Raw genomic sequence first — 17880 nt, 5'->3', positions numbered from 1 at the left:
AAACCGGGCCATTAAAATATTGGTTATGGTTTGTGTTAACATTTAGGTTTAAAAAGAAATGCTTTGAAAATTATAAAAACTAACCTGATAATATTTGAATAATTACAGAAATAGGTCTAGCAAAGAAAACGGTTATGTGAATACATTTGTACAGGGTCCTCCTGCAATATGTAATGGTGTCTAAATGCTGCAAGAAGCATGGCCCTCAGCAGATCATGCTGGGACAGCAACACATAGTTTAGGTCCTGTATGGACAAGCACCGTTTAGGTCCTGTATGGACAAGCACCTATGTCTAATGCAGAGAAGTTGGAAGCTGAAGAGTGGAGAGGAAAGTAGTATATTGAAGAGGACAGACCATGACAACTAAATGTTTATGGGACTTTATGCTCTGAGGCGAAGTGCTATAAGAGGAATGTAGTGGTAATAAGTGTACGAGCCCATAAGGAGACTGTCTACAGATGAAGGTTTGGCTAGGCTTTACATGCAGTGTACAAACATGACACAAGGACAGCTGGACCAAATGTTTTGTGGGACTCAGCTGTAGGCTACAGGGCACAGTGCTACTTGCAGCACACACGCACAATGAGTTATATGCAGTCATATCCAATAGATATTGAGCAGATCACCTTACCTGGCAGGCATTTTAGGTCACATACCCACAAGTAAAAAACGCTTATGATATTTGAAAAGATGTTAAAACACCTAGCAGAGGATTTGAACAAAAGCCTTCTTACAGTTCCACTATTAATAAACTATTAAAATGACAGGTACATTCTAAAGTTCTATTCTTTGTCATACAACTCCAAGTCCCTAAGTGGGGCCTGGTAAAAGTATTTAAGTACAGCTAAATACTTCCGCAAGTCACAGGAGTTCACGGTTCCCAAAAGCTCACGCATAGGACACAGTGGGACCAAAAGCCATTCTGCTGCGTTCACATGGAGTGAGGTTTTTATCCCACCCTTTCATTCAGCCCGGGACACTTTCTGTGACTCCACCAACCCATATGACATATTGCAACATAGAGACAGTCGATCTGCTTGATAATGACTGAGCCTTTGTCCCCACTCTCCTTACAAGAAGACTGAGATGAGCAGGGGAGCAATATGAAGCAGGGAACTAGAGACGCGCTGTAGTTCGTTGAAACCAGAAGGTAGCGTGGTGTTTAAAAACAGGAAGCATCAATATAGCGAGAGACTCACTGCTACAGACGCAAGTAGGGATAGCGAGAAGCACCCTCCATTGTTGAGTCGGGAACAGGCTGAAGACACTGTTGCGAGAAGCCCAAGCGCCAGATTTGCAGCACAGTCGCCAGGAGAGCGGTCGGAGAAAGTCAGAGGCGTGGCAGAGACTGGAAGCAAGCAAGGCATCTGCCAGACCAGACAGCAGACCATAGAGCGAGTCAGAAGCCCTGAAGGAACCTGTTACTGGTGCGGAGAACCAGTGAGCCCATGCAGGGGGATTGGGACACCAAGGCGGTTAAAAGGGTGTCCACCATGTCAAAAAGAAACAATATATGAAGGTTGGAAAGACCAGAACAAGGAGGTAGGGCTGCCAGGACATTACTGGAGAAAACACAAGTGAATAGGAAGGGGTCTGAGACCCAATGCCATACTGAAAGGAACAATGAATTGGAAAACAGTAGGCATAAAACCATCGAAGATTGTGACAACCTCAGAAATCCTGGTAGGAGTATAGGCATTGAGAATTGAGAGTCTGGGACTCGCACCCAAAGCGTATGAAGTGGAAGCTCAGCCAGGAGTATACCAGGCAACGTGATTGCAAGTCTGGGGCCCACACCTAATCTTAAGAGAATGGAGATAAGGAGAGCAACCTCTTGGGAATTAAGAGAAAAAGAGGGTAAGGGAGCAATAGCAACTGGACAGAAATTGTGTTTGAACTATGAAAGCAACTGCGTGCCCCTTCAGTATAGGGAGGTATGCCCGTTGAGTGCGAGAACATCTAGGGGAAGGGAACCATATCCCCTAGACTGGAGAACTAATGAGAAAAAGAACGGTCTTTGTACAGTTTCTTACCTGTAACTCCATTTCTCCAGCTTTGGTATCTTTCATGGATTCACATGCTGTGAACATTCCCAGTCGTCAAGCTGGGAAAACCCAGGTAACTTTACTATAGTAGTTTTTATACGGAAAAAAACGTTGACACCTAGAGTGTCCCATTGACGTCGTTATGGGTGCTTTAGGCAGCACCAATGCGGCTTACCCTGAGATTTTAATCTCTCCAAAAAAAGATTATGTCCCAAGACGATGTGCGCCTGGTCGGGAGGGGGGGGGGGGGGCTGCATGCAAATCCATGAAATATACCAACGCTGGAGAAATGGAGTTACAGGTAAGAAACTACTCCCTTCTCCAGCATTGGATCTTTCATGGGATCACATGCTGTAATAGATTTTGTAGCAGTAAGAATGCCTCGAGGTGTACATCAGGCAAACAGGACATATAATATATGATCAGAAAAAAGAAAAGGACATAACATTACATCAATAACAGAGGAGTAGAGTCAAAACCCCTGGAAGCTGCAGGGCTTCCCTTACTGGAACAGGCATTGGAGCACTGCCCACCCCACCTGTACGTCCTCAGCATGTTGACGACTCAGACAGTGTCTGGTGAATGTGTGGGGCACTGCCCACGTTGCTGCCTGGCAAATGTCTGATTTGGTATGCCCGCCCATAGGGCCGCTGAACTCTGGGAGCCGACTGCAATGGTTTGTTGGCTTTATTGTGGCAGAAAGATAGTCGCCGCCACCCAGCGTGACATGCCTTGAAATCGGCTGCCCTTTATTGGAGGAGCTGAACGCAAGAGAGTTGTTTGGATGATCTGTACGATTTAGTGCGATGCAGATAGAACTTTAAAGCTCTTGACGTCAAGGGAATGCAAAGCTTTTTCCGCAGGAGTAGATGCGTTAGGGTAAAAAGTTGGTAAGGTGATTGTATTGTTTGTGAAATTTTGATGGAATCTTCAGAATTAAATGTGGGTTTGTAGAGAGAAAAGACTCCTGTCCTTCATAAAGCGCAGATATGGAGGGTCAATGACCAGAGCCTGCAGTTCCAATACCGGTCTGGAGGACGTGATGGCCACTAGGAAGATCACCTTACACGTGAGAAATTTTATGGCAGCTGCCAACATAGACTCAAACGATAGTTTCAGGAGGGCTGCGAGTACAAGGTTGAGGCTCCAAACGGGAGAGAACACTTTTCTTTGGTGGAATAGTCCTGAAAAGACTATTGAGGAAATGCTTAATTAAAAAATAAATAAAAAGTCGCTATAAGTGTTGTACAATCCTTCTCCGCATGAACCTTGATAGACTATATGGCTAGCCCATCTGTTGCCAGAAGCAAAAGATAAGGCAGGAGTTGAGGTGAAGCTCACAATGGCTGTAGGTTAGTCTGGCGAGACCACCAGACAAACTTTTCCACTTATGGGCGTACAATGTGTTAGACTGAGACCTTGCCGCAGCCAGAATGCAGCGACAATCCAGGGGTATGATTAGGTTGCCAAATTCTGATTGGTCAGGAACCATGCAGTTAGGTTGAGGAAGCCTGGGATGTGATGCCACACCATTCCCTGGTTATGAGAGAGGAGATAAGGCTGGGAACTCAGGTGCAGAGGATGGTCCGCCGCCAGGTGAATAAGGTCGAAGAACCAGGTCTGCCTGGGCCAGAACAGGGCCACCAGGACGATTGTGCAGGAAACCTTGCGAATCATCTGAACTCTTTCCTGGGGAAACGGGGGAAATGCGTAGGCAAACATACCTGTCGAAGGAAAAGAGAATGCGTTCCCTATGGAGCTTGGATGAGGGACTCTGCTCGTCGGTGGGTAACAGGTCCAAAGGGGGAATGCCCCAACTTTCGAAGAGCTTTGTCACTTGGGAGCTGTTCAGTGCCATTCGTGCATGAGAAGAGGCCCTGGTGAGGGAATCTGCCTGTATGTGCTGAATTCCTGGTAGGTGGAAGGCCAGGATCTGAATTCTGTGAAAGGATTTGCGAGTGTGTTCCTCCCTGCTTGCGTAGATAAAACATGGTTGTGGTGTTGTCGGTGAGAATCCTTACTACAGAGTCCTGGATGAGGGGAAGGAAAGATTTGAAGGCCAAACGTACCGCCCTCAGCTCTACGATGATATGCAGAGGCCTCTGTTGGGAGACCCATGCGGAGGCCTCCGTTGGAGACCCCAGATCTTTGACTTGAAACTGGTCCAGATGAGCACCCCATCCTGCAAGCGAGGCATCAGTCACGATAGTGTGTAGAAATCCCGATTCCACCAGGGGCATACCCTGTTCTATGTTGAGTGGATGAGTCCACCACTGTAGGGAGTCTGCAAGAGACTGGGCAAGGACCACCCTTGTCCGACCAGGAGCCGTGGATTTGGACTTGGGACCTCTAGGAAACAGGAAATTCCTGTGCTGGGTGCATAAAGAGACAATAATTTGGAATGAGTGGGATGCAGGATGACATGGTGCCGAGGAGGGACATGTACGAGAGGACCCATGACAGATGTTCCTAGTGTAAACGAGCCCACTAGGGACAAGAGTTTTCCTGGTCTCTCTTTCGATGGCTTGACCTGATTGAAATTGCGCTCCCAGAAAGACCAAAGTCTTTGAGGGCGTCAGAAGAATTGAAGTTGATGAAAAATCCTAGACGTTGTAAAAGGAGCATTGTGGTGTTGAGAGATTCCAACGTCTGTTGGCAAGTTGCCCCCCCTGACCAGTCACCCAGGGTATGAGTAAACGTGGTACCCGTTTCTCCAGAGGTACGCTACAGGAGCCAGACACTTGAAAGTCCTGGGAGCGGACTGTAGGCCAAAGGAGAGAACCCGAAACTGCTAATGGCTGTTGCCCACCATGAACCTGAAAGTAAGCATCCTCGAGATCTAGAGACGCCAGAAACTCCTCAGGCTGAACTGCCCTTATGTCTTGCAACGTTAGCATCCCGAATTCTTGATATTTTATGTTCTTGTTGAGCAGCCGCAGGTCTAGAATAGGGTTCCATTTTCTGTTTGGCTTTTTTACTATGAAAAACCTGGAATAAGTTCCCTTTCCTCTTGACGATGAGGGGACCCTCTCTATTGTCCTTTTTTGTAGCATGAGCCGAACCTCGTGATGCAAGATGTGAAGGGGAGGCTGAGATATTTTTAGTGGAGGAATGGGCAGGGTTGTGAACTCCGAGTGGCCGTATTGGATAGCTTCCAGCACCCATCTGTCTGTGGATATTGAACACCACTCGTTGAGGTGGAACGCCACTTTCCCTCCCAGTTTGCTGCCCATGTGGCAGTCATTGTTGGGGCTTGCTTTGATGGCCTCTGTGAAGAGGAGCCCCTCCCCCCTTTTCCTATGGCCTTGGTACTCCTTGTTGCGTTGGGCAGTATGGAAGGCACGCCTGTAGCCTCGGGAGTAGTAGGAAGACCTACTGTATCCCTTATCTTGATGACCTGGAAATCTTGCGTTTCCCCGACATGCCACGAAAGGAGCGAAAAGATCTTCTGCCCTGCAGGGCTGTAAGGGATCTTGCCCCCATCGTGTCCGTTTTAATGGGTTTCAAAGTGTCGATCTTTAACCCCAAAAGATTCCCCCCGCCCCCTCGCAAGGCATGTCCACCACCCTATGTTTAACCTCCTGGCAGAAATCTGTGCAGCGAAGCCAAGCTGGATGCCTGAGAAACACCCAGTTATTGATTTGCTTGAAACTGGTCTCCGCAAGGTCGACCGCAATGTTTATACTGTGGTTCGATGCCTCCTTCCCCTCATGCACCAGAAGCATTGCTTCCTTCCTCTGTTGCTCAGGAAGGTGGTCTAACAGTGGTACTAAGCGGTGCCACATCTCGCGGTCGTACCTCGCCACAACAGCCAACGAGTTGGCTGCCTTCATAGTAGTGGCTCCAATAGTGATGACTATCTTAACTAAAGCATCCAATTTACGGTTCTAATTTTCGGGTGGAGTCGCGCACTTGTGTTGCTTGTGAGCCTTCTACTAGCCGCTGCAGAAACAACCGACTCCGGTGTACGCTGCGATGTCAGGCACTCCAAATGGACTCTGGAGCTTTGAATTTCTTTCCAAGCGGCCCTTGACCGCTGACTCTATAAACGGGTGCTTCATAATACGGAGGCCCTCCTGCCATACGTGATCCAATATAGGGATTGAGAAAAATAGCCTTTCTTCTCCCCCCCACCCCCCATGTGGTCGAACAAGAAGCAGTCCTTTTCCTCCTCTGTGATGAGTCCAAATTCCCAACAGGTTTTAGCCATCATGGCATGGAATGCCCCTAGGTCGTCAGGCAGAGATGGTTGGTCCGGACTACGGACCGTCCTTGTCTGTATGCCAAGTATCCGCCCTCCTTGAGAAGAGGAGACTGTAGAGAGGGTGTCTTGTGGTGCGATGTCTGAGTCATCCAGCTCCCCTTCCTGCTCACTAGGCCGAGGACTAAGCTCTAGGAGATGGGGCAGGAGGTCTAGCAGGAGATAGTCGACTGGAGCACGAGTCTTTATTTCGTGAGGTGTCTGAAGTATCCTTCTGACGAGGAGTAATGAGCAGGGATTACAACAGCGTGAGTGCTTGAGGCATAGGTAGCCTGCCGTCTAATTGCGCCAGGAGAGACTGTAAGGTGGAGAGAACTTGCAGAGAAAGCAATGATGACTGCGGATTAATCAGCGGATATTGAGGGGGAAAGGACCTTATGTCCATTGGACTGGACGGTAGGGAAGGCGATTATGGAATCCACTGTAGGGCAAGAACCGATGGATCGAGACGAGGCGTTTCTGATGGCCCTTCTTTGGGATCAGACTCAAAAACCACCTGCTCGTCGTAGGGTGGTGCTTCAAAATCAGAAGTGATCTCATGCTGAAGTATTTCCTCCGGCATTATGGTCAGAGACTTTCAAACATGGGCTGTTGTGCAGGCACAGTTGTGTGCTTTGACCTCTTGGGAGACGGACGTTCCGTTGGTCCTGCCGAGAGTGTACTGGTTGACGTAGACTCTTTTTTTTATCGTCGACAATGTTTTCGTTGGCGGTATGGTCGTCGACGGTGCTGTAGCCGATGGTATGGTCGTCGACAGGACATCGGTCGACAGGGTCGTAGTCAACGGACTAGTCGACGGTGGAGCGATTGCCAGGAGACGAGTCATAGATGTTGTATTTGTCGCCAGCACCCTCATCGATGAAGACGAAGGCCTGGTGGACGACTTGGATATGTGGCTTGATGAAGACTTGTGGGACGCTGAACAGCGATGCTAGTCAGTGGACTAAGATCCTTTCAGCGACGAGGACGGAGACCTCGATGTGGATTTATTCGAACACTTACGGGGCGAGTTTGCAGATTTCTGCGGGTGAGAGCCCTTCTCCTTAGGGTTGGAAGTGTCATGAGAGGGTGAAGCGTAACACTCAGCACTCGACAGAGGCCCTTTCCTGGATTTATCCTGACTGGATGAAGGCTTAGGCTCACCTGAGAGCCGTTTTAGGCAGCGCTTCTCCCGACCGTGAGCATTGGCACGGTGGGGACTTCTTAGCTAAGTGAGTGGATGCCCTGCCTCCGCGAGACATATAGCCCCCCTCTCGTTCAGCCAACAAATTAGGCACCTGCTCCCGTCCTTGAGTTTTTTTGGGGGAAAACCATGACAGATGTCGCAGTCTTCGATCGAATGATTGGGGCATAAATAAAGGCATTCGGAATGCCGGTGCCCTTCGTTTTTGAGGCTGCAGGTCTCACACATCTTGAACAAAGATTTCTTCGGACCCGAGGATTCCATAAAGAACTGGAAAACACAACTTTCCTAAGAGTGGGAACAGATAAAGCTGAAATAGACATTTTCTTCACACAAAAAGAATTCTCTGCAGAGAACATGAAGTAATCCCATTGGTTTGGAAGACGGTTGAAATCTAAGGGGAAGCTGTGGCGGCGGGGCTATACACTCAACATCCCATTGGTGCTTCCTAAAGCACCCATAACAACGTCGAGAGGACACTCAAGGTGCCAAAAGTTTTCCATAGTAAAACTACTATACTAAAAAGTTAGCAGGGTTTTACCAGCCGACGACGGGGAATGTTCACAGCATGTGAATCCATTTAAGATCTGATGCTGGAGAAAGGAGTATGTCCCTGAGGATTGTGGAACTTTGACTACTTGTTTCTTTTTAGACCTTTTCACTTTGAACTTTGTGTTGAAACTGAAGAGAACCGTGATCGCTCACGAGAGACTATGCACCTTTGTCACTAATAAATTCAGAATGTACAGGTCAGGATTTCAGACACAGGACAGAGAACTTTTACTTTTGTACATTCTGACAATTGTCATATAGGAATGGAAACCCCTCAAGTGATACGTGAGAAGTCTTTTTCCAACCCAAGTCTATAGCAATCCACACAATGCCCCTGTGTCCAAGTCTTAATCCTTACACAAGGTAAAGTAAGTTTTCAGAACAATGTCCGCCATCCTAATTGGAATATTAGCATACAAGTAACCTGAACTTAAATAATCTTTGGGTCTTCAAACTGTAGTATCAAGACTTCAAAGACAGTGAAAGAAAATGCAATGCATGACAATGCCATCTGCCTGTCTGCCTGTAGTCATTGAGTCAAACAGCATCAAGCATTATGCACCTCTCTGACTGCTAATAACCAAACACTGCACCTTATTCACTCTCCAAAGCCCACTTACTACTGCGTTTGCAGCCTATTATTTTTAGTCACAGTTTAAATGCTCGGCTGAATCAAAGAAACACGTTAGCAGGCCCACAAGGGGAACTTTTTTCCTGTGCGTCAAATAACCTATGAAAATAAAGAGAAACAAAGCTCTTCCAATCTAAGCTCACAGCGCTCAGAAGGATGTGAACAGCTGATCCGGTTGTGGACAAGCAAAATCAGGACTCCCTCCTGTCCCTCAATTCCAGATAGGTTGAATTTGTCAAGATAATCATGCAAAATACGGGACTGCTAGTCACTCAGCGACAGGTGCCTTCACAAGCACAAACATGAAAACGAGGAGCTTGGAAGAAGGTTTGAGTGGCAAAGGGCATGCATGCATGCATAGTTTGAGAGGCATGGTTTCAAGAGAGAAACAGATTCCTAAAGGCGCTTTCAAAAATCTTTATTTCTTAAAGGTTTCGGGCTTGGTGTAATACCTAACTGGCCTTGGTTCCCTCATGGTTCTAAGGGCAATCGATGTCTGAAAGTCCAAAATAATAGTCCGTCCGTGTCTAAACCTATACTTGCCCTCACTATACAAAATAGGAAACCAGGGTTGGTTTCAGATGGCCTTTTTTGCCAGGCGTGGTTCTAAGCTCACAAGAAAGAGTTCAAACAGGGTTGCTTGCAAGACCTTTGCCACAGGTCCTTGCAGTCAATTCAAATAGCTTCAATATCTTTGAGTTACCGTCCAAGTTTTACTTTAGTTCCAAATACATCAAAAGAAATCTATCACAGTTCCTTTTGAAATTTCTCGGGGTTCCCTTCCCCACACTTTAATCCTTTCAGCACTATAAAGAAAACAAGTCTCCAACTTCGTTGGGCCTCCTTGGTTCCCTTCTTCAAGCTCAGGCCCCTTCCAGCTTCCAACAAAACATTTCACAGTGCCTTTTAAGTTTCTTAGGATGCTTCTTCCCCCAAGCTCAGGCCCCTCTAGTTCCAAACACAAATTCAGCGGGCCAGGATGTGCCATTTCCTTATTTACACCTTCTTACATACAATCCTCTCATGGGGTGGAATTGGAGGCCTTCTAATATGCCAGGCTCTTTGCTTTTCCTAAGCATGACCACTCTGATCGCTTTGCCACCCTCTTACTCATGCTTTCCTTTGTGCTTTTCATCTTCAGGTGCTTCCTGCACCACTTCCATGTATTCCTTTGTTGTGCACTTGCACTGTCCTTCCTATCATGCCCCTTGCAACTTCTCCACTCTTCTGTGCATACCTGCACTGGTTTCTTTCTTTCTGGGTCGCTCGCACCCCTTCCTTTTATTCTGGACTACTTCTGTGCCACTAATACATATTGGTTTCTTCTTTCTGTACCACTAGCATGCTTGTCCAACTTGCTTCTCGCTCCAACCACCTGCACGCTCCAGAGTTTTACTCTCATGCAAAACACGCCGGGTAGCATAGCGCTGGCAAGCGGTCTCTCCGGGATGCTTTGGGTCGAGGCCAGGGTCTCACCATCTGCTCCTTAGACACCTGTGGGCCTGGCATGCAGCCCAAGGGAACAAGCAATTGCATGGACATCGCCAGCAAGGTCCCATCTGCCTCGCTCCGGCTCTCAGGGGACATGGCTCTGCAGCCACGCTGCAGCCCTCACGCACCAACCAGGCCAACGTCGCAGCATGCCACTCTCCTCCAGATCCTTCTTCCTGCAGCTCCTCCAGCTCACTCATCCATCTGTGTAAAACCACACCTTTTGCAGTGAAAAGAACAGTCATGTGGAGTCAGGTGTAAATGGTCACTTTTAAATGCCAAACTATTAGTGGGACAACTTCTTTCTAGGGTCCGTTACATTTATCCCCCCCCCCCATCCCCATGCTATAACTATGAGTAATCTTTACTCATTTTAGTTGACTCCTTGTCTCAGTATTTGTTGGAAATGGGGATGGGGGTACATGGGGGTGAGATTGGAGACACTGCACAAAAGCAGAGGGGAGTAGGTTGGGGTATTTAATGTCTCACCCTTGGGCATCCTCCTCCCAATCCCTTGTAACCCAACACTCAGGTGATCCTCACTTGTTCCCCCCCCAGGGTCGGGATCCAAAAGCAATGGCCCTTCCCTGCACAACAGAATGGACGATCCCGAGGGGGTAGGTGGGAGAATACCGTCGGGTTCCTGAAAAGATCCATACAGGAGAACAGGAGACAAGCAGAACAGGCAAGAAGCACAGCGAGCAAAAAGCATGGGTCTGAGAGAACACTACAGATTGGACGAATCTGCGAGACGGGCAGAGTGAGAGAAAGTTGGATAGAACTTAAAGTAGAGGGAGGTGTTACTGGAAATACCATCAATGGGAAAATCCAGTGCCTGGAAGGCTAGGTCTCTACCGATATTGAGAAAAAGCCAAAGTGGTGACACAATGGGAAGCAGGTTCCCAGGTGCACCTTACCCAAGTTGACCTCCGGGTCCAATTAGGCAACAGAAAGTGTCTGTCCCTTAGGCCTCTTCCTCCCCCTATTCTAAGGAAAGATCAGCGTCTGGGGAAAAGCCAGAAAAGGGGGAAAGTAAAAAAATAAAAAAAAAAAGAGAAGACTGAAGAACCAGGATACTAAGGAGGGAGCGAACGAACAACAAAGAGGATCCAGGTTGAAGGCTTAGAGAACCAGAAGCAAGGAAGGAGTGAGGAAAATAAGCATATGAAGGCAGATGAAAGCTGAAGCAAGGAAATAAAATCAAGAAAGGAAAGGGACAGAGCGTCAATGCAACGGAAGGAATGCACTTGTGACGCATACAGGATGCTAGCACGCCCCTGGCAGTATGCAGCACTTTCTTGTGACGAAGTGTGTAGAGTACTATTCAGAGAGGTGAATGTGGAGCAGCGTGACCGTCATCTTGGGAGGGGCATTGTCGGTTGCCACAGTAATCCCAAGGACAGGCGAGGACGTAATCTGACAATCCCTCTGAAAAAGATGCAAAGGCACAAATCAGTGGGAACTCAAGACACCGTTTTCAGATCCTTCAGAGTCAATAGTCACTGACTAAAGGTAATAAAGTCTACATTCTCAGAATCATCTGAGAAAGACTGGAGGAGTGCATCCCGACACCCTGGGAATTTAAGTATAAGGTTCAAGACTAGTCGCATACAAAGGAGCACTGACCAGAACTGAAGCCCAAGTTCGAACACCTCCCAAACAAAGGCTGAAATGGGAACTATTGTTTGCTGGGAATTAAAGCATAAGTATCTAGCCAGCCATAAAACAAGAGTAAAAGAACTGGCTAGATGAAGCCAAGAGACCCAGACCACATGACAAACCTTGATTTTAATAAAGATGTTACAAAATACACCTCATCTAAAGGTGGCTTTTAAAAAACTACCACAGGCTAACATGCCTCAGTGTGATGATGGATGATGAAGAGAAGGATCTGATTGGCAGAAAGGGCGTGTAGAAGGACTCACTACATCGAAAAAACAACGACAGCTGGGCTGAGGCCTGAAGTAAATAAGGGGATGTTGCAGAGCCGACTTAATCAAGGGGGGAAAAGAAATTGAGATTACTATGAAAATTAGCATGGAAACGTTACTCTTTCCAGATGGAACTGGAGTATACCATATGGGCGCAAGCAGGGCTTCACTCAGCATTTTGGGATCATCCAAATAGCTTGTTTGTAGGAAAACTGATGAAAATGTTTTAATAAACCAGAGAGACTCCCTTCAGTCTGTTGTGGAAGGGAGGTGCTTTAACAGTACTAGCTAACCAGATGTTGGATTGTAATGCAGCATATTTCCACTATGCTGAAAGGGCAGGCTTACTCTTACGGTAGCTTTATGGATGGTGCTTGATTGTACATTTAGCCAAGATCACACGTGCCAGCTGGGTTGCTGCTGCAAAGATCAAACTACCATGAGCAGGGTTTTATTAGTCCAGCGTACAAAGTTAACATGCATTCTTAACTTGGTTTTCATGAGACAGTAGCACTATATCTTTCCTTCCTACACTTGTCAGTGACGTGGGTTCTTCCTGTACTACAAATATAACACACACTTAGATAAGCATAAAGCCAGAACAAATGCTTAATTGCTTACAATGATCATACTTCATTTGATACATTTTACACCCAAGATCAATTAACAAGCAGCTGACCTCTAGTTGGCTGTGCTGAGGGATTCTCCTTTTTGTGGGGGCCCGATGGAAAGGTGTATTCCTCCATGCAGAGGTCATTCCTCGATGGGGAAATCCAGTGCTCGCAAAATGGACGCCACGTTGGTGGGTGGATGTGCCCCCAGGGGTGGAACCCCCATTTTCAGGGGTCTGCATAGCCTGCATACAGAAAGATGTTCATGTTTGAAAGATAGAAACATAAGCAGACAACAGAAATACAACATGTCCTTACAGACAATTCAATAAATTCCTCAAGTCCAAATAGAGGACTACTGTATTGGACGTAGTATTAAAAGACATTTTTAAAAAAAATAATGATGTCAAAGGCCTAATTTTCCTAAACTAAATGTGGTAAATAATCTGGTTTAGGATGGATTTGGACGTTAACCAAATTTACATGACTGTTTAGGAAACAGACATTTTCAGACAGGGTATTGCCAAAAACAAAGACTAAGGTGGAGCCTGGTGCGGCCGGTTTATACCATCAAAGAATGCTCTATACCACTGCCATTGTGGAAAGGGATGCCAGATAATACACATGCTAAAGGGTCCCTTCTAAACTCTTGTGCAATGGAAAGGCAATTTCACTGTGCAAAAAGAATAAAAACATAGTGAGCACTTCCATGACTATCTACAAACTAATCTTTCATCCTAGGGTGACGAATCCAAGAAGTGTGTCACCTCCCCATCACTCCCCAACTGCCAAAAGGAAGCTACCCTCTTTGGGACTAGGGCAGTGAACCTGCTATGCTGAACACCCCCCCATGTTAAACACATGTGGGTTAACACATGGGGGTTCCATGTGTTAATATCCCCGCAAAAATATGGCGATACAAAAATATGGCCATATTTTTGTGGCGATATTAAGGCATGGAACCTGCAGGGGACACCCCTACATTATTTTAAAAGGGAGCAGGGGGACACCCCTGCTCCCAAAAACCCCAAATATTATCCCCCAACAAAAATATCGCCTATGGCCGTTCCCGACGACCATATATACACACTGCAATATTTTTGTTGGGGATAATATTACGTTATACCCTGTGGGGACAGGGCAAGCAGGATCCCTCTGGAGGTGATTCCCCCTTAGGGGACAGGAAACACCCAGAGAGGGACTTGGGTCACCATCCCTTCCCTCAGATACCAACACCTTAGTGGGGTATATAGGTGTAAAGGGGTATGATTAACCCATGGTGCCTTTAATGGCCAGCATGGCTTTGAACCCAAACTTTATAATAATCCTGGAAAACAGCAGATTGAGGGAAAGACCAGCTTCCTGGCGGTGCGTCTGAACCAAGACTAATCCAAATTAAGTATCCGCAGAGTTCAATAGCGCTGCACCGCAAAATGGGCGTGGTGACGCTTAAAGAAGGAGCACGCCAGATGTGGAGTTGTGCCTGGAGATCTGTACTGGGTAAGCACGGCAATGCTCGGCAGACTAACCACTGGAGTGATTTGGTGTTGATACATGCAGATCAGAAATATATGATTAGGATTTGTGCAATGTACAGCTGCCATTGGCATGACCTCCAGGCACTCAGGCTGATCTGGTAGAGTATGGGTATATTTGGTTAGTTGTGAGGAGAGGGGAAAAAGCAAGATGTAGTGCAGATCGGACGTACGCTGAGCTCTGCGTGCTTGTAACCTTTCTAGGTGTTAAGTACAGGAGACATCAAAGGCCGTGTGTTCAGAGGGGTGGTCTCATGCCTGTAGTGTGGGCATGTTGGCCAGGGGTCGACTATGTTAGCTGTAGGTGCAAGTCTGATGTTTGAATTAGGAGGCGAGTAAGGTGGGGGGGGTTCTTTAGGTTTCCATAGGGCTTTCAAATTATTGCTCTTGCTGTCATTTGCGTTATGGTGAGGAGTTGGCTTTATTGGTGGATGCATGAAGATGTCCTGTGTGGAGGTTCAGCTTTTCTGGGAGACAGGGAAGGCATTCTCTTCACAGTGCCTTGATGTGATGGCTTCCGGTCGTTTAGTTTCACCCAAGTAACATGCAATGTCTTTACAGGAATGATCAATTGATCCTAGTCCTTGGGTTCCGGTACTAAACTTATAGCCTCCACCAGACTAATCTTTGGGCATACACCCTCAGCCAAAATATGGTGCCCAAGTATTCAACACTCTCCACACCAAACGTCCAGCTTCCCTCAAGCTACAAAAAAAACGACCCCAAGTATTCCATCATGCTCCTCTCGAACATGTAGGAATTAAAACATTGTCTTGGAATATTACAATGTTCTTCACATTCTCCAATATCTTCTCCATGACACGTTGGAATACCGCTGAAGTTAAACCAAATGGCATTCTGTAAAAGCTGAGAGTACCGTCAGCTGCAGAAGTGTGATTTCCTGGCACTCAGGGGCCAGGGGTATGTGATGATATGCTGCCGATAGATCAATAACAATGAAGTACTTGGCTTCCCCCAGTATAGCTAATACCTCCGAGATGACAGGCAAAGGGTGAGAATCCACCAAAACGTTACTGAGATAATCTCAGCTTCCTGTTACTCTTGGTAACACATACCACAGGGGACAACCAATCCACGCCCTTCTCTTAATGATCCCTTTCTGCAGCAACGCATCCAGCTCATTACCAAGTTACTCTCTCATATGAGGCACTGGTCACACTGAACTACAGGAACAGCATTTCCTCTGACAAAATGCAATGTTTAAAATCCTTCAACCTTCCTAGGTCATCCGTGAATCCTTTTGGAAGTTCCACAGCCCATTTGTCCTCCAATTCTGCGGTCGTCACTGGCTCGCGCAGATTAACCTGCATACAGAGCCCAAACTCGCCTGTTCATCCCCCAACCAAGCAGGTATGATCCTTTCATAGCCACAAACGTTACCTGAACATTTTCTGCCTTATACTCAATTGATGCCCAGAATGTACGCAGTAGCTCGATCTCCACAACCATTTTGGCTTGATGTCATATTGTGCTAGGTCCTCCTGAAACAATTGTCCAATGCAGATGCACCATCAACTTCCATAGGAAGGACTATGGCAAAATCATCCAGCGGACCACTCCCACATTTGAAACCTTTAACTTCTTGGTTACTTTCATACCCTGTGAGAACTCTTCTGTCGTTCCAAGGGTGGAGTTCTGCTCAGGCAGTTGAACCCGCTGTGTAGCCGACGAGTTCTTTCTGCCAATGTACCTCTCAGGAGTATGCAAGGACTGCCTGAGAAGTCTATTGACCCAAAGATGGATGGACGCCACAGGATCCCACTGGTCTGTAAAGAAAACACAAAGTTAACACCACAAGGTGTACAATGAGTGCATACTGGCAACAAAACTGTTATTAGTTATACTATGTGCCAACAGGAAGATCCCCGATAGTATTCAGGACTCCTGTTCTTGTTCAGAAAAAGGTGTTATCCTGTGAGTAAGGACAACACAACACAATGAATTTAGTGACGTGGATAAACCTAAACAATGGCTACAAAAATGAAAGCAATGCACAGTTCAAAGTACTGGGAGAGTCTTACCAAAAAGGTGTTCATCCGTAGTAAACGTGGAAACTGAAGAATACTCGGGTAGTAGACAATGGATACTGCTCCTAACACCCGCCGGCATGAGGACGCCTAGAGAGTTCCACAAGGCAGTCTCTAGTCCGAGCACGCACAATATTCCAATCGATGGTAGTTGGTTGAGGAGGGAGAGTGCAATCACAGTTCTCGTGGTTCTAGAGGAACGTGGATTCGAAGCGAGGTACTTCGGGAAACAATTCTAAAAGTTCCAAACAGTGAGCAAGAAGTACATAGTCTTGAACGAAACCTGAGTCAGCAACCGTGTGGGCAGAAACAGACAGAATCACAGGACACAGACAGGTTAACAGCGTTCCAACAGTTGGCAACAGGAGTTTTCTTACAAAGGCAAAAGTGCAAGACAAGAGGAAGTCCGTAGAACGTAGCAAGGTCAGGATCAGTAAACAAATAGTAACAAGTATTCAGCATTGCTGCAGAAGCAAATTCAGAAGCAGCGATCCGAACGTAGGCGGGGCATAAGAATGAAAACAGACACGTGACCCGCTGGAACGGGTCCAACATGATCGCACGTGTGATCTCAGGAACTCGAAACGCCCATGTCTCCACGGCAACACCCAACGCTCCCGAAAAGATCTGCAGTGTGTTGAGGCAGTGCTAGGTGATTTGTGCACAAGCCGTTTCCGTGTGTTACAAGGAATGCATGAAACAGGTGCAGAAGAGGGGAAAGCTGCTGAGTCCTGAAACGGAGTTGAAACACCAGAAGTCCTGGGCTGCCGTGAATTCCTGACATGCCGCTTCTTAGGTTTGACGGTGCACACTTTGTTGCCTTGCTTCTCCACTCAAGGTTTTGACATAATAGACCATCTGCTCCAGACTCCTCGTCAACACAACTGCTTGTTCCAAAGTTAGATCCTTGCCAGAAGCTTCTCCTGCACCCTCAGACTGGTAGATGCTCCAACAAGCTGGTCCCAGATCAAGGAATTGGCCAAAGAACCAAATTTGCATGTGCAAGATTCAGGTCAACAACACTGCTACATAACTCCACAGGTTCCATTGGCTCTTGAATCCTTTGGAAAAACGTTTAAGAGTCACATTCTTTTTTGGGTCAAAATGCTCTCAACGCTTCCCAACATTCAGCGGGACTGGGAGTCGGATGCTGCGCCCTTCTGCACCAAGATTGTGGAGCAAAACTGCCTGCTTCCTGGCTGGCGGAAATTTATCACCACCCATTGCAACAAGGTAGGTGTCAAACATCATCCTCCACCTCTCCCACCTAATCAGAGGAGTACCAGGATCTGTTAGGAAAGGAGGAGGCGGATGAATGCCTGCTGCTGCCATTGTTGCGACACAACATTTTTTCTCTTTCAAGCCCTCCTAGCAGCCACAAACTTGAATTACCTCTGCTGCCTAGTTGCCAAATCCAAAAGCATGAAATTCCCTTGGCCGGCCCAAAACTGGAATCCTTTTCTTAGGTCAGTCTGGCAAATCCAAACCTCGTAGCCCTATGCACACCCCCAACCCAAACCCCCTTAAATAAGTAGCCACCACAGCCTCTCACGGGGCCCCAGGCTGTGTTGCCCACGGAAAATGCACAGAT

The 17880-nt window shown here is 47.0% G+C and overlaps 1 protein-coding gene across 4 annotated transcripts in view; it reads right to left on the bottom strand.

Annotated features, from left to right (window-relative positions):
* CENPL (centromere protein L) overlaps positions 1 to 17880 on the bottom strand; it is a 391919-nt gene that overhangs the window by 333653 nt on the left and 40386 nt on the right. For 2 of the 4 annotated variants that reach the window (XM_069641112.1, XM_069641113.1), the window contains exon 2: positions 12775 to 12951. The exons of the other annotated variants lie outside the window; for them this stretch is intronic. In XM_069641112.1, coding sequence (XP_069497213.1) covers positions 12775 to 12951 — 177 coding nt within the window. The remainder of the gene's footprint in view (positions 1 to 12774; positions 12952 to 17880) is intronic. 4 annotated transcript variants of the gene reach the window in all.

This window comes from Ambystoma mexicanum, chromosome 1q, assembly GCF_040938575.1.
Source record: "Ambystoma mexicanum isolate Mex_15411 chromosome 1q, UKY_AmexF1_1, whole genome shotgun sequence".
Classification (NCBI taxonomy): Eukaryota; Metazoa; Chordata; class Amphibia; order Caudata; family Ambystomatidae; genus Ambystoma; species Ambystoma mexicanum.
This window is presented reverse-complemented; position numbering and strand designations above follow the sequence as displayed.